The 21,986-nt window shown below is 36.0% G+C and overlaps 2 protein-coding genes and 1 long non-coding RNA gene across 6 annotated transcripts; 2 read left to right on the top strand and 1 right to left on the bottom strand.

Annotated features, from left to right (window-relative positions):
• Positions 1 to 407: 407 nt before the first annotated feature.
• On the bottom strand, positions 408 to 3,436 carry LOC18011466 (WD repeat-containing protein 44). 2 transcript variants are annotated; one of them, XM_024150470.1, is made up of 8 exons: positions 3,268 to 3,436; positions 3,077 to 3,162; positions 1,932 to 2,868; positions 1,761 to 1,851; positions 1,505 to 1,662; positions 1,319 to 1,370; positions 1,075 to 1,233; positions 408 to 983 (listed from the first exon to the last, which is right to left on the bottom strand). In XM_024150470.1, exons 3-8 carry the CDS (start codon positions 2,757 to 2,759, stop codon positions 529 to 531), a joined length of 1,743 nt encoding a protein of 580 aa, XP_024006238.1. In that variant the 5' UTR covers positions 2,760 to 2,868; positions 3,077 to 3,162; positions 3,268 to 3,436; the 3' UTR covers positions 408 to 528. The 2 variants fall into 2 exon arrangements, with proteins under 2 accessions (XP_024006238.1, XP_006393338.1); XM_006393276.2 differs by lacking the exons at positions 3,077 to 3,162; positions 3,268 to 3,436 and having other exon boundaries at positions 1,932 to 2,918.
• A 4,648-nt stretch (positions 3,437 to 8,084) lies between these two features.
• Positions 8,085 to 13,269, top strand: LOC112082840. 3 transcript variants are annotated; one of them, XR_002897366.1, is made up of 4 exons: positions 8,085 to 8,491; positions 8,585 to 8,633; positions 8,714 to 8,851; positions 8,953 to 13,269. It is a non-coding gene; the product is annotated as an uncharacterized LOC112082840 (long non-coding RNA). The 3 variants fall into 3 exon arrangements; XR_002897367.1 differs by having other exon boundaries at positions 8,714 to 12,917; positions 13,019 to 13,269; XR_002897365.1 differs by having other exon boundaries at positions 8,714 to 13,269.
• Positions 13,270 to 21,011: 7,742 nt separating this feature from the next.
• LOC112082938 lies at positions 21,012 to 21,986 on the top strand. The gene has a single exon (XM_024150659.1). The coding sequence runs from the start codon at positions 21,012 to 21,014 to the stop codon at positions 21,984 to 21,986; it is 975 nt and encodes a 324-aa protein (XP_024006427.1).

Genomic DNA, 21,986 nt, shown 5'->3' with positions numbered 1-21,986 from the left:
GATTTTCTTCAAAGTCACCTCACATGATTAGGAAATATGAACATTTTTTTTTTTTTCTTAAGCAATAAAAAGGAGAGAGATTTATGATTTAGAGTCATTACCTTTATTAAAAAAATAAAGTCATTAGCTTTACATCAAAAATTCAAATTTACCCTTTCTTTTCTTTTTTTTTTACTTTCGGTTAAAATTAACTCTTTTTTTTCAGTTAAAATTAACCCCTTTCTAATTGAAAATGTCAGTGTAATTAAGATTTTAAAAACCAGATTAAGAATCTTCTGACTTCTGAGATTGAAAACTGAACAAAATCTATTTTGTTGTTGTTCAAACAAAAAGAGCAAATTTTTTTTGTTTAGAAAAGAAACCTGTTTTTCCCAACAATACTCTATACTCCTATCATAAAATCCACTTACATCAAATTGACAAATTTTGGATATTAAACTTTACACACAATATTTTGTACGTTTCAGAAAATTACGCAACAAGCAAAATTTTCTAATTCCTAAATTTTCTAAGAAACAAAATAGCTCTCTATAATCTACGTGGCAATCCATAATTATGGAATGTTCTAATTATCCCGTCCAAGCTTGCCGTCACGATCACCAGTCTCCACGCGCCGCCGGTGGATAGGGTATTATCGTAATTACCACCATTGGAGGTAAGCTTCTCCTCCGGCCACGTGGCAGTAACACGAGAGGAGCGAGACAATCTCCCGAAGCTCTGTAGTTGTCTCAAAACTCGCCGTGATTCTTCGTCTTCTCCGGCCACTCTCAATACTTCTATTCCCGGCAGAGACCAAGCCGCCGCTGCGGAAACCCCCGGCGAGTGAAAATACTCAAAGGAACGCGACGATTTCGCGCGTTTCTTCGCCGGAAAACCATCGTTGTTCCAGAGATAGACACCGAGACCTCGTCGGACTGATAATATATGTTTCCCGGCGGAAGAAATAAACGACGCCGACGATTGTTTGCCGAATTTCGGTGAAGCTGGAGAGAAATTTCAAAGATCAGAACACAATTTCAAGAGATCGAATTCGAAACACAAGAACTGTGAAGATTCAAAAGATTCGATTTTTACCTCTGAATTTGTGAAGAACTTGGGATTTATCAAAGATCCGGAATTTCAAATCGTCGGAAGATACCATGAGTTTGTCGGAGCTTCCGGGACAAAACTCAACGGCGGTGATTCGGTTTCGTCCTCGGATAATCATCTGATCCTCCATTACTACATCGTTTCCTATAAAATTTCCCAAACTTTAAAACCTAATTACACAAGCGATTGAGAAATCAAATACAAATTTACATTTCCGTTTTTGAAGTACCTGAGATTTGATAAAACCTGCAATTTCCGGTGATGCAACCAACGACGAACCCCTGTAAGAAAAAAACAGAGCAAAGTCTCGCTTTTTAGAAACTCAAAGAAACAGAGCAAAGTCTCGATTTTTAGAAACTCAAAGAAAACAGAGCAAAGCTACACTTGAGAGAGACACTGAGTGAAAAAAACTTACATTTCCGTTTGGTTGGTAACAGATAGCAGAAATGGAATCACGAACATCGGTCCAAGCGACGACTCTCTCTTCTGATAAACCCCAGATTCGAGCTTTTCCATCAATAGATCCACTTACGAAGTTGTTCTTATTCACAGGATTGAATTGAACACAAGTCACTGTATTTTCCAACAAACAAAAGAAAGAACAATGAGTCACTTTTACTTCAGAACAAATCTGTTGCTTCCAATATTTTATAGATCAAAACTAAGTTTACCGTAGTTGTTGTGATGAAAGATATGAAGACATTGATCACTACCAATCCTCCATAACCGGACTGTCTTGTCCTTAGAAGCCGAAAGAAGCAACTGTAAAAACCAAAGACAGATTCATAAGTATAATGGATCAAGAAAACATCAAAGACAAGAAAGAGATTTTGTTAACTCACATTTGAGTCTGACCATGCTAAGTCCAAGACATCTCCGGTGTGACCACAAAGTTCTTGAAACGGTGTTTCTTCTATATGAAAAGCTTTCTGAGGGAACAGAACCAATGCTTCTTCTTGGCTCATTGGCTCTTCTTGCTTAAGAAAAGAGGTCAACAGAGAATCCGAAAGCGTGATTCGCCATATCTTCACAACTCCATCTTCGCCTCCGGTTGCTAAAAACTTACCATCTGGACTAAACTTCAACGCCCAAATTTTCCCTTTATGTCCATTAATCTCTTGTACCTTGTAAGCAGCAGATAACTCTACATGACTCTTGTTGTTAGTCTTCACTTTGACTCTACTCATCATCGCTTCTTCCTTTGGCTTGTATTCGAAATCTTTATCCTTTTCTCCTAGGAAGCAATCGAATAACCATTTCTTAGCACTCATCTTTCTGAAACTCCGCGATGGGCTTGAAGAAGCGATGCTTGAGCTTTGTTCTGAGTCATTCTCTTCTTCAAGTTCCTCCTCATCAGAGATTGAATTGGTTGATCCATAGTTCTCCTCTCTAACACAACATTGCAATTCACTACTTTCACCAAAAGATGATGACTCCGAAGAAGAGCTAGTAGTAACCTCATCGCTGAGATCACTTATCCTCTCCAAACACATCGATTTCTCCTCGTAAAGACCCATTTTCTTGAGAAACTGTTGACGACGTTCCTCAACACTCACTGGCTCACCTGACCAAACTTGAAACTCTGCTTCCTCTATTTGTCCATCAATGGAGAAAACATCAGATGAATCAAAGAACACATCATCAACTTCACTTCTTGAATCACTCTTCATTCCAGTCACAACTTCACAAAAAACTGTAAAGCTCGTTCCTTTTCTTATATAACCTTCTTCGTGTAGCCTCCACGCGGTTCACGGACCGTGAATCTCTCAGTCTTCAAACCTAACCAAAGTGTGAAACAGATTGGTTCTTCCATTAGAGAAAAATACAAACCCGACTCAATTCTCTGAACTTACACAAGTACGAGGTCTTCAACAAAAATGAAAAACCCACAAATTTTGTTAAACTAATCGATTAAACAAAAAGACGGTTCCTGAAACCCAGGAAGTGAATAGAATAATCAAATCTCTTGGTAAGTAAAAGTGTGTACCTTTGTCTCCTTCAGAAGCAATGACGCAACCAAGAAGTCAAATTGTGTTGGCCGACGAGGAATTGGGGTCGGGTTTGATTTGATTTCTTCAAAATCCAACAAAAAACAAAGAAAAAATGTTATTTTTTTTCAAGTTTCTCCGTGTGCCAAAGATAAATATAAAGGGAGATTGAAATAGACAGAACATTCACGTTATGTCTGTGACTGGGTTTTGAGTTCATCAATGGCGGTCCAATCAGAATCCCTGAGATCTTTTGGCGGCGAAGTGGCCGCGATTCAGGAGACAGGAGACAATTAAAAACCTCTTTCCCTCTCCACCCGACCAATTTCTCAGACTCTTTACTCCTTACTGTGTGTTTTGTTTTCGTGCTTTTTCTGCTTATGTCTGCAAAACAACGGCGATTATAAATAAAGAAAGAATTAAAGAATTAACCTTTTTGGATCAGAATCGTATTTAGTGTGCAGAACAGACGAGAAGATACCGATTATCGACAAAACCCAGATTAAGTAAATTCGATAGTTATGAAAACGCGTGTAATTTCGAAATTCTCTTAATTATCTTAAACGATTTTCTTGATTAATTTTTAGTATACTCGAATAAGATGGACAAAAGAGATTATGGAATGATGACTGATGTGAATTAATCTATAGAAAACTTTCATATGTTATACCTTTTTACAAACTTTTGTTTGCCCTAGATTACAAAAAAAAAAAAAATTACCCTAGATTGCAAACATTTATGATCCTATAAGAAAACTAGGTGTTATTGGAGAGTTGATTTATAAAGATTTTTAGAGTTTAAGATTCTATAGTTATTGGTTTGTGGATTACTCTGTTATTCATTTAGAAATTATAAAAATCAGTTGTTATTGATATGATGATTTTTATAATCTAATCAAAATCCATTGTTATTCAAAAAGTCTGCATTTTAATGATTCTATGATTCTGTTATAATCTAGTATTATTGGCATAATGATTCTTTATAATTTAATTCATAAATCATGATTCTTAAAATACTACCTATATCCATTGGATTCTCAAAATCTGTTATATTAAAAAATTATTAATAAATTGTTTAAATCCATAGAACTCTCTCTAAATTTTATAAATCCAACAAAACTCTTAAAAATTTGACAAATCTCATAATTTTTAAAATGAACTAAAATCCCAATAATCCCCCTCTAAAAGACAGCGCACTGACTCTCTTTGCGTATTATTGTTACACTATACGCCTATATTGAAGACATTTCATTTTCTCGGAAGATTCCTACCATTATTTCTCCTGACAAGGCTTTGTCCACTTGCAAACAAATAAATATGCTTTTTTCTCATGCCATTAATTTTCTTTCTTCTATCCTTCGTAAGTCATGAATATTCATATATATATATATATGTATGTATGTATATATATATATATTCTAATTAAAATGATGTTAATATTTCAAAGTTTGTAAACAACATTTTGATGATTAATTAAATTTAATATTTCAACAAAAAATGATGATTATATGTTCATAATAAGTAACGCTTTTCTAATAATAGTGAAATAAATGAAAATTTGCGGTATTGTACAAAGTGTATAGTAAGGAAATGCACACGTGTGTATAAATCTTTTTACTTTTTGGTTTTCTTGTAACATGACAAGGAGAAATTTAGGGAGATACATTTGGACCTCATCATCGTATATTCTGAGAGTGAGACCATTGAAATTGTCAAACGGATCGAATAATAGTTCTAAAGTTCTCAATACATTAATGATTATGATGAAAAAAGAAATGCTATAGTAATATAATATCTGTAAGCTGGGTCGCATTGAGACTTGCACTTGGGAGTCAATACAGATAAGAAGGAATTTAACAGTACTATATGGAGCAATGATTTGTTTTCTACTTGATGTAAATTTTCAGTGTGATTATAAATGTTCTTAATTTTATATTTTAATCTTACATTTTCTACGCAGTTGCCATACAATGAGAAAACGGGGGAATTTCTTGGTGTTAAAGCTTTGAATAGAAAGAGAAATTTATTTTTAATTATTCGTACAAACAAATTTGTACTCTAATTTATTTACAAGGTCACATTTTGATCTAAAATATTTTTAGATGAGCGTAGCAATTTGAAAACCCTGTTTCGGGAAACTAGAAGCATCATATAATTAAGCTCTAACAATGAAAGAAATAAAACATCTTACCGGTTCAAAACTTACCAATGAAAAATGTGATTTGAGGAAACATGTGATACCTATGTTAACCTATATATACTTATATAGTAAAAACAAGTGTTCGAGTTGATTTTAAACGGAAATACTATGAAAAAAATAAGTCTATGGAAATTTTTTGCTTGTTTTGTTTTCCTACCATATGTATAAATATCGACATGAAAAAACAAGAATAAGACTACTTATATATTTTTTTGGATAAAATATAAGACTACGTAATATAGATCTAAATGAAATATATTGGAATTATAATCAGATATACAAGTAAGAACACGAACCAGTAATCTCTTTTCTGCATTTCAGGATTTAAACTGACCTTGTTCAGAAACAATGGCGAAATCTTCAAATTTTGAGAGAGCGAGAGAGAAAAGAAGAGCTTAGGGAAAGGAGATTTAATACTGCAAATAATGCAAATAAAACATTAGTCGTCGACGATATGTGCTTATATAGTTATATGTGTATATGTCTGAGCAATGTAGCACATGATATCGTTGATATATAATATTGCAAATTGACAATAACCAAACAAATTACTTGATCGGATTTTAAAATAATTGAAACTTTTTGGTTATGAGGATAAAGAAAGATTAAAAATAATTATTGAAACTTATGACAACTATTTCTTCCCCAGCTAGTAGGAACGCACATTCTTCTCTATGCTATCTACAGGCATTCACAATCACAAATACAAGCCTATAGATAGGACCAAATGATTCATTGGATACAGATTACAAAATAATTAAATTTATACGAGTAACATAATGCGACGAGTCTTACCTTTTTATTTTGTGATGGGAACCATTGGATGATATTGTTCAAATCTCAAGAGATCTGATTGGTCAAAGTACGCACGTAATTTGGTAGCAAAAAATCTGCAATTTGTTTTGTTATACGGTACCAAACCCAACTCGTATCTTCGTCATGAATTATCCCAAATAATTGAACAATGAAGCACGAGTATATCCAATTATAAAACTAGAAAGGTGATTATTAGTTTATTACAGACTAATGTGGATAAATCTTGAACGTGGAATGTTTTGAATTGGTGAACTTTTACACTGATAATTTGTATTGAACCCTATCTTTTTTAGTTTATATTATCTTAAATTGCGAAAAGGGGAGAGTGTTGGGAAAGTTTTTACATTTCATTCGGTAAGTTGAGTGCTCTACACGCATGGTCTATAGTTTTAAAAATATTTGTTTTTAAAATTAATTTTTCTCAAATTTTGAATTTTTAAACAGAACTCTTACAAAATATTAAATATGTTTTTCTTTATGCGGTAACGAGTTTGAATTTGTGATAGACATTAATATTTTTCTATTTAAATGATAGGTGGTTGAGTTCGACTTTGTAGAAATTAATATTTTTACATTCGGTGATACGAAACCTATATATATAGTTGTAATAAATTGTTGTATCGATCTAATAAGTTCTTCTTTCGACGAAGCCTAATATGCTAGTTAATACTATCTTGACGCCCAAAAAAGGTGCCACGACTAATTGTACCATATATGCTAAATTAAAATATTAAGTTAAGATAAGCTACTGTCTCGAGTCCCATGCAATTGCTGGGTTCTGTTGACTTAATATTCTTTGGACCGGTCAATTTGTGTAGATATACCATAACAATATAACATAAAAAGAAACTAATTTACACAGAAATCATATAAATCACACATTCCATATGATTACTGTAGTAATATTTTGTTGAAAAAAAGTATATCATGACCAAGAAGGTATATATATATATATATTTTTTTTTTCTACGATTATATGTATATAGTTAATATGTTGTGATCAAATACCCAAAAATTATGGGTAGTCTTAAAACTGTGGAGCGATAATTATTGAATTACATATTTAAATGAAGAAATCACCTCAGAAAACGAAACCAATCGGCAATTGCTCCCTTGCCGACAACATTCTTAGACTGTTCATTTTGTAACACTAGAGAGGAATTGGAAGAGGAATTATCCGAACCTAAGCACAGGTTCCATCAGCCGGTGCAGCCGAAGCCACGGCACGAGGCGCTATAAAGAGTTTTTTTTTTTTGGTTTTAGCGCTATACAGAGTTTAATCTCGGTGATTAAATCGAATGAGGATTGCATGGAGATGCATGGTATCTTCGACGATATTCGTTTGCTCTTTGTTTTGTTATTTTTTACATTTCACGAGAAGCTAATTAATGTTGATTCCATTGTAAAAAACACTTTTGGCGAAGACCTTTTTTACCATGTACAAGTGAAGCAAATTAAGCAATCGAACATGGTCCAACTTAAAATCAAATGTTTCGAAAAGAAAATTTTAACTAAATATATGAGTGAAAATTTAACTGATTTTTCAAAATTTATTTTTATCATATTAATATACTTTTAATAAGAAAATTGAGCAGTGCCTACAAATATTTTCAAATATTTTGAGATGGCCCTGCTTTGGGGTCTAGAATTCTCTTGACCAAATTCTATATGTGCGAGGCTCCAATGCCATAAAGTAGAAAAAAGTATGCCAAAATGCCATAGCTCTAATAAATAATTTAATTTTGAATGTTATTTAAGTCCAAAAACCGGGAAAAGACCTTGATTATCCTCATATTTCTATAATATTACCAATCCAACCATGATTTTACCCATCTATCCCATTCAAACCCAATAACCCGACCCAACTTACATTTATTCTTAAATAATTAAACAATAATTTCACAATTAAAAAAAAAATATCTTCAACATACCTTTCTTTATCGATGACTATCTTCCTTTTCTTCAGCCTTTTCTTCTTCTCCATCACTTGGATAATTATCTTTCTCTGTCTTTTCTTCTCACAATTTCTCTTCTCAACCTCACTCACTCTCTTCTCTTCTCCCACTCCAGATTCTCCTCTCTCCCCTTTTTAGTTCACTATTGCTGGGAAATCAGCTGATTAATTCACCTCGGTGAAATCAAATAGAGATGCGAGCGATGGAGGCTGACAAGAGTGACAAGGAGGAATCTCACGTTCTTGAGCTCAATATCATCTCGGCGCAAGGACTCAAAGAACCGACGGGATTGCAGACTTTGTCGATTCCTCCAACAAGCTCCGTACTTGGATTGATCGTATCAAAAAATTCTGATCCGTAGCACTCTTCGGGAAAACCCCGTCTCTCCGGACGCCGAAAGTCCCGTTCTACTGATCAGTGAAGATTCTGCTGCACTTGAATTAGGTAAACAGAAGCTTGCTTCCTGGCTTTATTTCGGATTGTCCTTGAAGTCGTTCTTTTCATACTCAACATAGTTTGCATCGATAATTCCACCAGTTTTGGAAAATGCATTGACGCCGTCTCTAGCATCTCCGATTCACTGGAGGTATGCATAAATTACAGTAACTGAACCAATTTCAGTTTCCTTGAGGCAATTATTTGACTGTTACAACCACTCTTTCGCAGGTTGCTATGTTAATGCTTATCCTCATATTTGCGACGGTACATAGTGGTTTAGCTAGTCTCAGGGATATAGGAGATAAACTCATAGTTCAACGAGCATTTTGTGTTCTATTTGCTGGTATCTCTGTTCCTTTAGCTATTGTGAGTACGCTCTTTCTCTGGAATTATGTCTCTATGTTAATGGAAAAAAAAGACTTGTCTGAGTTTTTCGAAATCAATGCAATGCCTTCTTCTACTTTCAGGTTTTCTTTATAAACCATAGATACGACGGGTCACAGTTATGGTAGCTTCAGGTTATTCTAGGATATTAGAGTGAAAGAAGGAAAGGAGAGGTGAGGCCGAAGTCAACAAGACAAGGCCGATCATCTCCAAGTCAAAGAAGAGGAAGAAGAGGAGTGTCAAGGCCAATGACATCAAGACAAGGCCGAAGACAACTCCAAGATCTCTCAAAGAAGATAAAAAGAAGACAAGGCTGAAGAAGCTATTGAACAAGTCTAGCCTCGGCCTAAAGAAGAAGAAGAACTGTACGGCTAAGTCAACTACAAGAGGTGTCCGTACAAGTCTAAGATTGTATAAGGCCGAGGCCCATTAGATAAGAAGAAGAAGAGGACGCCAATAAAGCCTAAAGAATGCAAGGAATAAGGCCCATAAGTGACAAGAAGAGGAGGGAAACGAATTCAAATTCAAGTCTGCTCTCACATGTGACCGTTTATGAGCTGTCACTTTCAGCTCTTAACAAGACAAAAACGCTCGTCTCTTTATGTCATTCTCAGTCTTGGCTCATGTGTTAGGGCTTCCTCTCTTCCTTTCTCTCTATAAAAAGAGATGTAACCGAGCTTGTAAATGTTACACAGAATCAATGAAGTGATTTCTCTCTTTTATCTTGTTCTTCATTCTATTTCGCAATGTAGAGTCCTTAGAGAAAATCGTTTGTAGTGATTGCCCTTAAGGCAGCCTTATCACTTCATAAACACTCACTTAACTCTTCTTTATTTGCTTCTCTCATCTAGATTACTGAGTCTTGCATCTCAAGAACACAAACTCTCTATGTGTTGTGTTCATTGCTTAGATTAGTCTCAAACTAGATGCTTTCCCTTTATAGAATCGTTTTCTTCCTCATAGATTCGGTTCTACTTATGTTTATTGTGTGGATTCCATCACAAGTTGATGGTCTCTTCTCTCTCTTGAGATCGAGTTTATTTTGTGTGGGTTAAGTGGTTTCATTCACCAAGTGAATGCTTCCACCATTTGTTGAGCTTTGTCTCATAAATCCCAACATGGTATCAGAGCCATCTTTCTTGGTTCCATCTAAAACTCGATTCTCTTTCTGTTTCTGTTTTTTTTTGTGTTTTGTGTTCTTCACTTAGTCCAATGACTTTTCACGAGGACAAAGGTGGAGTTCTCTTTCTGATTTATTTTCTCTTATTTGTGAAAGCTTGAATCTGGTATTGACTTGTGACCAAAAGAACAAGCTTGACAAAAAGAGAAATAGATCTTTAAAAAAACTGGTGGAAAAATTGTTTTTAACCATCAGTGTTTGTTTTTTTCTAAACCATGAGAAGCACTAAGCATTGTGTAATTTTTGTGGTCGTTTTTATTTATTAAAATTCTCATGGGAAGCTCGTGTAAATGGGTTTTTCCTTGAGTTCTTGTGTTAATTGATGGAGAAATTAATTTTCCAATCAGTTTATCTTGTTCCAGCCATTAAAACTCCATAGTCTTGGGATTCTTGGTGTTTTTGGCTGGCATTTGCTTTGGCTTAACTCAAGAAAACAGAGAAAAACTCTTGAGCAAAATTTCTTTTCCCATTCTCCTTTGCTTCCGCTTATTCTCTATTCTCCATTCTCTCATTCTCTTTATTCTTCCCAATATTCTCTTTATTCTCCATTATTCTCCTTATTCTCCAAATTCTCTTTTATTCTTCTGCTTATTCTCTATACTCTAACAAATACAATCTCTTGTTTTAGAATCTGTCTTCAAATTTAAACAGGTTCGGGTCTTAAAAAGGATGGTGTTTGGCTCGTTTGCTATCTCAAGAAGAAGTGGCGAGTTTGAGAGGTCTGAATGGGTCATGTGAGCTGGAAGTCAGCTGGTGGCTGTATTCAGATCCATTAAGGCTTCAAAGAAGCCAAAAGAAGGCGCAGCAACAAGCTTAGAATTGATCAAGAGGGCCATCAAGTTTCAGAGACCACAAGACAAGCCCAACCTAGTTTAACCTGGCTGACTTGAAGATGGCAGACCAAAGAGGCTGACCTGAAGATAGCAGACCCAAGGTGGCTAAGGTGGAAGTTCAAGTGGAGAAACAAGCTGATGGAAGGCTATGAATCAATTCCAAAGTCTTTGCGAGTGCCTTTGGTTTAAGAGCTGAAGATCGGATGTGCACAAGATGTCAAGATCTATTTTGCACATAATTTCAAGGCTCAAGACATGTTTAGTGTGCGGGGGAGCTTAATTGGTGACCAAACCGCATTTCAAAGTCCTCACATTCCTCTTCATATAAATCAGACTAAACTCTAAACTCTATCCCATTTTTTAATTTGCCTTTATTTCATTCCCTTAAGTTCATTTGCGGATTCTTTCTATGAATTGCTTAGTCTATTGTACATCTTTTATTCTTGATATTCCTCATAGGATTTGAAGTTCCTCATTTGGTTATTTGTTTCTTTGATATTCCTTATGGCATTACTTAATCTTTTCTTCTTTATCTCTTGTTTAAGGGAAAAAGGAGACCATAAGAGCCTCAAAGAGACCAAAGAAAGCTTCAAATGCTGGAGAGCCTCAAAGGAGATGACAAAGAACGGATTCATGCGAAGAGAGTTCAAGGCAAGAAGAGCTAAAGGAATGGAAACACTTGGGAGAGGAGCCGGTTCAAAAGCAAATTCAAACCAAGGCCATAGCTACATCAAGCAACCGCTAAACTATACTCTTTTTCCCTTCATAAAGTTTTATCCCAAGAGGTTTTCTTTATGAAGGTTTTTTAATGAGGTAGTTTGGCGTGTTGCAAGCTTGGCCTCTGGTCCTCTTTGGCGTCTCGACGACCAAGCTTGCGGGGGAGTATTAGAGTGAAAGAAGGAAAGGAGAGGTGAGGCCGAAGTCAACAAGACAAGGCCGATCATCTCCAAGTCAAAGAAGAGGAAGAAGAGGAGTGTCAAGGCCAATGACATCAAGACAAGGCCGAAGACAACTCCAAGATCTCTCAAAGAAGATAAAAAGAAGACAAGACAAGGCTGAAGAAGCTATTGATCAAGTCTAGCCTCGGCCTAAAGAAGAAGAAGAACTGTACGGCCAAGTCAACTCCAAGAGGTGTCCGTACAAGTCTAAGGTTGTGTAAGGCCGAGGCCCATTAGATAAGAAGAAGAAGAGGACGCCAAGAAAGCCTAAAGAATGCAAGGAATAAGGCCCATAAGTGACAAGAAGAGGAGGGAAACGAATTCAAATTCAAGTCTGCTCTCACATGTGACTAAAGTCACATGTGACCGTTTATGAGCTGTCACTTTCAGCTCTTAACAAGACAAAAACGCTCTCTTTATGTCACTCTCAGTCTTGGCTCATGTGTTAGGGCTTCCTCTCTTCCTTTCTCTCTATAAAAAGAGATGTAACCGAGCTTGTAAATGTTACGCAGAATCAATGAAGTGATTTCTCTCTTTTATCTTGTTCTTCATTCTATTTCGCAATGTAGAGTCCTTAGAGAAAATCGTTTGTAGTGACTGCCCTTAAGGCAGCCTTATCACTTCATAAACACTCACTAAACTCTTCTTTATTTGCTTCTCTCATTTAGATTACTGAGTCTTAAATCCGCTGCATCTCAAGAACACAAACTCTCTATGTATTGTGTTCATTGCTTAGATTAGTCTCAAACTAGATGCTTTCCCTTTATAGAATCGTTTTCTTCCTCATAGATTCGGTTCTACTTATGTTTATTGTGTGGATTCCATCACAAGTTGATGGTCTCTTCTCTCTCTTGAGATCGAGTTTATTTTGTGCGGGTTAAGTGGTTTCATTCACCAAGTGAATGCTTCCACCATTTGTTGAGCTTTGTCTCATAAATCCCAACATAGGAGTCCATGAAGCTGTTTAGAAAGCTAATTTTGTGTCCTTCTTCTTTCTCTATCCTTCAACCTGCAATCTTCTGGAGGTAGCAGCTGTTGATAAACCAAAGATGCATCTGTGGGACACAGACATCATGAGAATCACTCGACACCCTCAGGTATTGAAACATTTCCTTAGTCAGCTATCATGAGAATCTTCTCTAGATGGTTGGATAAATCGTTTGGTGTTTGGCACATATACCCTGGATTGGAAACACAGTAACTGCATCAGCTTCTCTCGGTTTGATTGCACAACATTTGTTTGGGGCTTGGAATGAAGACATGAGATTAGGTAAAAGATACGGAGAGGGTTTTGAAGGCATCAAGAAGAGAACAAGTGTAGTTCCTTTTGCTGCCATTTTTAAAGGACGCCAAGTTTTGCTTGAGGATTACTACAAAGAATTAATGTAAGGTAGATTACCAGAGTTTGTAAGTTCTTTGGTGAGATGTTATCTTGGATGTTTTGTTTTATCTGTTATGAGTTCTTCACAAAACAAGAATAAAAAAAAAAGAAATCAGCCATTTTTTATTTTATTTTTTGTTATATACTATTTTTTCATCTTTTTATTCAAATGCAAAGATGGACAACTAAGTACAACTGTGGACAACTAAATACAATTATAGTACAATTAATTAAAATTATGGATAGCTAAGTACAAGTGGTATAACTATATAATTTAAAATTATAATTATCATTAATTAAAAAAAAAGTATGGAGTGTTTCTTATAGTTTAAGACATGTTTGCATTTCTTAAATATATACTTTCTTTATATGTTTAATTTAATTTTAATTATTAATTTTTTAAAAATTAAGGTGTTGCATATAGTTGTCCTTACTTGTCTAATTGTCCCTTTTTTATTCACATCCACGAAGTTAGAAAACACGTGTCTTGACTAAATAGACATGTGTGCGGTAAAAGTACCACGTGCGCCGTCAATTTTGTACAAAGTTGTACCCAATTGTCCAGTTGTCCAAAATTCTTCATAGTTATCCTTTGACGATTTTAGCATTTTTCGAGTTGTCCCTTAATATAAATTATTATTTTGTAGTTGTCCACATGATTTCGACTATGCAGTTCATTTATAAGGTTTTCATGACACGAAATATGCAAATCATATATTTGCATCTTTTCTATCAAAAGATTGTTAACATTATGAAAGTCTTTCTTGTATCATAAGGTATGTTTGATGTGAAATCAATAATATGCATTAGGAAAATAAAAATTTCATTTTATCCATGTTATTAATATTGTTCCTTATAGTTTAAGACGTGTTTGCATTTCTTAAGTATATACTTTCTTTATATATTTAATTTAGTTTATTTTTTTTTTAAATAAAGATTTGCATATAATTGTTCTTACTTGTCCAATTGTCCCTTACTTATTCACAACCACGAAGCTATGCCCCGACAAAAATAAATATGTGCGCAGTCAAAGTACCACATGCGCCGTCAAAGTACCACGTGCGCCGTCAATTTTGTACATAGTTGTACCTAATTGTCCAGTTGTCTAAAATGCTTCATAGTTGTCCTTTGGCGATTTTAGCATTTTTCCAGTTGTCCTTTAATATAAATTATTATTTTGTAGTTGTCCACATGATTTTCGATTATTGCAATTCATTTACAAGGTTTTCATGACACAAATTATGCAAAATCATATATTTGCATCTTTTCCATCAAAAGATTGTTAACATTATGAAAGTCTTCCTTGTATCATAAGGTATGTTTGATGTGAAATCAATAATATGTATTAGGAAAATGAAATTTTCATTTTATCCATGTTATTAATATTGTTCTTTATAGTTTAAGACGTGTTTGCATTTCTTAAGTACAGTAAAAAACTCTATAAATTAATAATGTTGGGACTTTGAAATTAATATACATTCTTTACATATTTAATTTAGTTTAATTATTATTATTTTTTTAAAATTAAGGAGTTGCATATAATTGTCCTTACTTGTCCAATTGTCCCTTACTTATTCACATCCAAGAAGCTATGTCCCGACAAAAATAGATATGTGCGCAGTCAAAGTACCACGTGCGCCGTCAATTTTGTACATAGTTGTACCCAATTGTCCAGTTGTCCAAAATTCTCCATAGTTGTCTTTTGGCGATTTTAGCATTTTTTCAGTTATCCTTTAATATAAATTATTATTTTATAGTTGTCCACATGATTTTCGACTATTACAGTTTATTTACAAGGTTTTCATGACACAAATTATGCAAAATCATATATTTACATCTTTTCCATAAAAAGATTGTTAACATTATAAAAGTCTTCCTTGTATCATAATGGATGTTTGATGTGTAATCAATAATATGTATTAGAAATATGATAATTTCATATTATTCATCTTTTTATTATATTCCTGAAAGCATTCTCAGCCAAAAATGAAATTCTCTAGACTAGATTGACTTTCCTAAGTGTTCTGATGTCTGTCAAAGTAATATGTGTATCTATGTGTGCAATCAAATTTGTACATAATTGTACCTAATTGTCCATTTTTTTTAAAATCTAGTTGTTCTTTTGAAATTTTAGTGTTTACATTGATTTTCGACTATTAATTTTTATTTACGAGGTTTTTATAATATAATTATGCAAAATCATATATTTTGCCTCTTTTATTTTATAAGTTAGTTAACAATATAACATAAATAAAATAAGTTATCTGCTCTAAATATGAGGTATTAAATAATATAACATAGATTTTTGAAATCCATTAAATTTTTTCTGTGGTCGATGCTCATTATATCCTGAAAATAAAATAAAAGAATACTCATTTATCAATTATTCAAGTTGTCTTAGTTATACACATTTGTACCAATTGTCCTATATCTCCAAGTTGTACCACTTGTACTAGTTGTCCTCGATTTCATAGTTGTACCATTTGTACCAGTTCTCTGCAGATTTGGTGATAAACTCGGATTCTAATTTTAATCTACCTAAAAATCACTACGATTCAACAATTATATTCACTAAATTACTCATGCAAATACCTAATCTTCACATAAAACTGAGTTACCAACCCGATTTGTATACCGAACAAGCAATTTTTGTAAATTTTATCCATAAATTTTGAAATCCCCAAATCTTTAAATAAAAACCTCACTCAATTTTGAAAAACTTCAACAATGGTAGAGGAGAGAGAAGAACAGAACAATAAATTGATCACAGAGGAGGAAGAAGAGGACGCCGCGGCGATGGCTACTGCGTAATGGGTTGAATCGCGATTTCGAATTCAAGCTCAAAGAAGAAACTGCTCGGAGGAGAAGAAAACTCAAGAAAAAAAAAACCCAGAAATATCCAAATTAATTTAATATCCAAAAATTAATTAAAATAATCAAAATCCACCAAAATCTTTTATGCCACAAAACTGATTCATTAAGGGTAAAATTAGAATTATATATGTGTTATGGCATCTAGACTCATTTATGGCACCTCTGATCATTTGCTTCCAATTTATAGCAATTTAGCCATTAAAATACGTTGAATGACGATGTTTTTTTCTTGATTGATCCGGCAAGTACTCTTCTCTTAAGTAAATTCTGTTATTAAAATATCTTTCCGATCATCACAGTCACACGTTAAACACACTTACCCAAAAAAAAAAGACCACCATAATGCTTTGCATGGAATTTATATTTGCAAAATAAAATTTGATAAAAAAAACTACAGAAAACACACAAAAATCGAATATATTGTTTACTTGCCAGATTGTTTCTTTCTTTTTTTTTTTTGTGGTCAAATCCAGATTGTTTCTTTCTTTATGTCATCCTTAGTACTGGCCAAATTGTACTCGTGAGTTTTTTTTTCTGTTAAAGTCGTGAGTTATTTGTGGTTAATTATTAGTACGTGATTAGAAATGGAGATACGGGTATCAATATCTTGTTAGTTGATTGATTAATAAATAAGATTTGGGTAATTAAGTAAGGTTTTATGATAAGATTCTGCATGTGATCAGCAATCCCTGGGCTTGGCCAAATAATTCATAAACATTTTGCGGTCAGTGTTGTATATATCTTTGTCATATACTATGACTCATAGTAGTTCCTACCTAATTATTTTCTTTTCGTCTGATATGCAAACAAAACTGGGGATATTGTACATACACACCTATTTTTACAATCCAAATCAATACATATGCAGTTTTATAGTTGGCAGGATTGGTCTAAATTTTTTTTTTTATTATATATATATATATTACAATTTAATCATAGATAGAGACACAACGACGATGCTATGTTAAACTATATATCTTAATCGACCGACCGAGAATATTCAGAGAAATAAACAAAATAATCATAATTGTGACCTCAAGTGATAGATATTTTTTTTACTTCAACATAAATTATTGAAGAAATTAATATGTGATATTGGAGAAACAAGTAATAAAATTAAAAACAAACCAAAAACAAAAGGTTGTTTTACACCATTCTTTATAAAGAGTTTTGAAGACCCTAACATGAGAAATGTGCTATATCAATATGGAGGTAAATATATACTCTAGTCCATTGGAATTGCTATTCATATCTTGGCCAAGATAACTTATATATTTAAAGTATGACATTCCATGAATGTTTTACAAAAACACTATTTGAAACCTTATGTTTAAGAATCTACCAACTACTAGAAAGTAGTTACTGAATTTGTATAATTTGTGTTTATTATCCAAATGTAAGTTTATTAGACCAACAATAAAAAGATATTACTTACATGACAAATTAGTGAAATCAAAAACTTAGAAATAATAAATCAAATATATCGGCAAAGTAACGCTTGTAAAAGAACAAGACAAATTTACAACAAGATAATCATTTTCTGCCCTCACTTTTTATGTTTTCCCCCTATAAATATTTTTTTCTTGCATCCGCCCCTGGAGATGCCCCTTGTGCTGATCCATCGTTTAAGCAAGTTGTCATTGCTGCCGGCAAAGTAAGAGTATCGAGAGAGAAATTTGTGCAAGATGATAGAACTTCTATGTGGTTGATGATGCTTCCTACGGTTTTGTTCTCTCCACAAGTTATAAAGCGAAGTTTCGAAAGCTCGAAGCATTATGTAATCTAGCGCATATTTCTAAATTTTATGACTTATCAACCTAACACAAAGTAATCCAAACAACATATGAATAAGAACACACATAAAACAAATAATATCAAGTTTTAGCCCCACCCAAAAAAAAAACTCTCTAGTTTTATCCGACTAACCACATTTTAGATAAGCTAAGACAAATGCCCATTGTCGATTCCTTGCCCTAGTTAAGAGCATGTCATGAATGACTGACCATGTAATAAAACCTTATAGCGGGATAGCATAGGAGAGAACCATACCACTTAATTTATACGATAGCACTTGAGTTTCTCTAATTTGTTTTCCCTTTTTTCTTGCGGAGAAATTTCTCTTAAACTCATCCAAAACCATGTTTCCAAAGTAAAATGTCAGTCTTAGGTAGTTAAGCGATTCCTGAATTTTTTTCAACATGTTTTGGAAATCAAGACTTTGATAGTGCTTGTTGTAGGTGGGCTGAGCACAGCCTCCTTTTCGTAATTTCATTTAGGCCCATTAGCGAAATGAAAGCCCAGTAAGATCGAAGACCACCAAGCCCATGCGCGAAGAGTGAAACGAGGTCGTTCGGGGAGATGACCTTTTTATATCAAAGGAGCAGCTCGCCACCTCGACACGGATGGGACAGCTCGCCACGTCGACGTAGATGAAACAGCTCGCCACGTCGACGTAGATGAAACAGCTCGCCACGTCGACGTAGATGAAACAGCTCGCCACGTCGACGTAGATGAAACAGCTCGCCAGCACGACGTTCTAATAGACGGTCGGTCAGGTCTAACTGCCCGGCCGTCCAAGCTACTCTGACCGAGATGTAACCTAATTTGAACACTATAAATAGCCCTGTAACTTCATTTATTACGGGATCCGTAATCTGAAATAGAGATAAAAATACTCGAGACTTTTAATCATAACTCATACCTCGCTTAGTTACCTCGTTCAAACAACCCCGAAATACTCACATCGATATCACCCCTAATTAATCAAGAATCTCCGAGCTCCACCTAGAAATATTTACTAAAGTGACCTCGCGTGCGGATACAATACAACAGTGCTGAATGTTATGAGCCATTAAGCCGTTTCGACCTAGCCGTTTTTCTCTGCGAAAAGTGAGCTCCTTCACCTCCCCTCTCCGGCGTCGGCGAGACGTTGGACTCACCCTTCTGATCCCTTTTCAGGCCCTCCCCTCCTCATGGGAAAGAAAAAACCCAAACCACCCAACAAAAAATTCCCCCCCCTCCCCCCCCCCCCCCCAATTTCTCATTCCTGTCAATCCTCCGCCCCTCCTGCTTCTGTTGTTGATGGTTCGCCGTCAACCCAAATTCCTCAGAATGTGGGCCTCGCGACTACCGAATCTCTTGCCAAATCCTCTGTCTTAGACATGGGTCTGGATATTTCCTCTGCAGATCTGAACCCAGATGTTGCGGCTGACTCTTTCGATCTGGATCTACCTGCTACGGAACCTGTGGCTAACCCAGCTACCAATTCTGCCCAGAAGTCCTCAGTCTCTGCTGACTCCAGTGCTTCACGGCAGCAAAATGATACTTCCCCTGATGCCTCCAAGGGAAACTCGAGAAATTCTCAACAATCTGCGGAAACTGTGAAAGCGGTGGACCCAGTCGTGCAGGATGCTGAACCTGCTCAGGTGGTGGACTCTTGGTGCGCGCGCGTCAAGGGTATTACCAGGAAACTGGAGAAGAAGGGAGAAACTTTCATACTTCCCTCCGGCGAGAAATGTGTCAAAATCCCTAACACTGTGATTGATAAAAGTAAAAAATCCTGAGAGTTCTTTGTCTTAGGGCAATTCTATTCCGACCCACCGGCTCAAGGTGTAGTGGATAACATTGTCAATGGCATTTGGACTAGACACAGAGACATTACAGTGTCAAAGATGGAAGGAAACACTTACCTTTTCAGAATACCAAACAACTTCAACAGACAACGCGTGCTGAATCAGATGCTCTGGCAAATCGAAGGGCAGACTATGTTTGTGGCAAGTTGGGAACCGGGTGTCGGTCCTGTCAAACCGGAGCTAACATCTGGGCCCATCTGGCTTGAGCTCAGGAAAGTTCCGTTCCAGTTTTTCAACGATGAAGGCCTCGAGCGTATCGCAAGTATGGTTGGTGATCCTAAGTTTCTTCACCCTGCAACCGCGAACAAAACCAATCTCGAAGTTGCTAAAGTCTTTACCATTATTGATCCCCGAAAGCCTTTGCCTGAGGCGGTAAATGCTCAATTCGAATCTGGTGAGATTGCTCGAGTGGAGGTCTCCAGTCCGTGGATGCCCCCAATATGTGTCCATTGTAAACAAATCGGGCATGATGTAAAACTGCTCCAATCACCTGTAAGGCGTGCAACTCCACCTCTCATTCGAGTGACAAGTGTCCCATGGAACACACTTCCAACGCGAGCAGAAACGCTAAGAAAAAGGTTAAGAGACAAGCCGCCCCGGAAATAATACGAGTATCCTCATTTGAGTAGGGAAGCTCTAGCGCTGGTGATGCCAATAAATCGTCTCACAGGAAACCTCTTGCTCCGGAAAAAATGGATTCTAACCCAAAGAGTAAAGGCATTGTTATTGGCCCTGCTTGGGTTCCGAAAAAGCAAGTAACCTATGATCCCTCATCCAAAGGAAAGCAGATCGCAGAACAGAGTTCGGATGTTGAATCAGAATCAACAGATGTTCCATCGGCTACTGCAAGCGATTACTTCTTTATATCAGACGAGGAAGAGCAATTCACAAAGGTTCTGTCTAAAAGACAGAAAAGGAATTCTCGGAGCGAGGGCTCCAAAACTCAGTAATCTATATGTATATAGACCTTTTTTGTTGCGCGGTTTTAATATTACTAGTCATCGCAGAGACTTTAAATCATGGATAAAGGCTAACATGCCCATTTTTGGTAGTATTATTGAGACTCATGTCAATCAGGCGAAGCAGGCAAAACTTATAAATAGTGTTCTTCCTGGATGGCAGTTCGAGGAAAACTATGCGTATTCTGACCTGGGGAAAATCTGGATTTTGTGGCACCTTAGTGTTAAGGTGGACATCATCTCAAAGTCCCTCCAAATGATATGCTGTGAGGTTCTGCTGCCAGGGTCCAACACGCCTATTATAGTTTCTTTTTTTATGCGGGTAACCAAGAAGAGCTTAGAAACATGGTTTGGGATGAGTTTCTAAATCTTTCGATTCATCACAGAGTGGCTGGGAAATCCTGGGCGGTAATGGGTGACTTCAACCAGACACTTGACCGGGAGGAGCATTCTTCTCCGTCAACCCTTAATATCGACAGAGCGACAAGAAATTTCAGAGATTGTCTTACGGGTGCTGGCTTATCTGATCTTACTTTCAGGGGTTTCACCTACACATGGTGGAATAAGAAGCTTCGAAGTCCTATTGCGAAGAAGTTGGACAGAATCCTTGTTAATGATAACTGGTTGAATCTGTTCCCATCGGCTTATGGTTATTTTGGGGAACTAGATTTCTCGGATCATTCTTCGTGTGGGTTAGTTCTGTGCAAGGAGAGGCTAAGACCGAGAAGAGCTTTCAGATTCAACAACTATCTGGTCAAAAATCAGGAGTTTCTCCCGACAATCAGTGAATATTGGTACTCCACGACAGTTCATGGGTCTGCAATGTTCAGAGTAGCAAGGAAGCTCAAAGGGCTGAAAAGTGTAATCAGGAGTTTCAATAAGACAAACTACTCAAACCTTGAAATCAGGGTCTCAGAAGCGCATGCGATTCTCCTGGATATTCAAAATCAGGTGCTTTCTAACCCCTCTTCTGCCTTAGCTGAGCAGGAATTTGAGGCTCATCGCAAATGGAGCATTTTGGCTGAGGCAGAAAACCAGTTCTTGTGGCAGAAAGCCTGCATTTCCTGGCTGAAGGATGGTGATTCCAGCACTGCTTACTTTCACTGTATGATTGCCTCTCGCAAGGCCGCAAACCACATACATTTTCTTCTCGATAATGAAGGAAACCGCTATGACACGCAAGAGGAAATCCAGAGCCACTGCATCGATTACTTTGAGAAGCTCCTTAACAGAGATGATGGGCTCATGCCTTTTGCGCAGGAAGATCTTAACAGTTTGATGAACTTTGAGGTGCTCTTTGGAGTAGCGCGTAGCTCTTGA

This window comes from Eutrema salsugineum, unplaced genomic scaffold, assembly GCF_000478725.1.
Source record: "Eutrema salsugineum unplaced genomic scaffold, Eutsalg1_0 scaffold_7, whole genome shotgun sequence".
NCBI lineage: Eukaryota > Viridiplantae > Streptophyta > Magnoliopsida > Brassicales > Brassicaceae > Eutrema > Eutrema salsugineum.
Note: the sequence above shows the minus strand (reverse complement) of the source record. Positions and strands in the feature narration are given on the sequence as shown.

Coding starts and splice junctions, on each gene's coding strand:
- LOC18011466 (XM_024150470.1), bottom strand. CDS start 2,759: ATGAAGAGTGATTCAAGAAGTGAAGTTGATGATGTGTTCTTTGATTCA. Junction 1,852..1,931: donor TAGCATGGTCAGACTCAAAT/GTGAGTTAACAA, acceptor TGGTTTTTACAG/TTGCTTCTTTCGGCTTCTAA. Junction 1,234..1,318: donor CAGGTTTTATCAAATCTCAG/GTACTTCAAAAA, acceptor GAAATTTTATAG/GAAACGATGTAGTAATGGAG.
- LOC112082938 (XM_024150659.1), top strand. CDS start 21,012: ATGGTTTGGGATGAGTTTCTAAATCTTTCGATTCATCACAGAGTGGCT.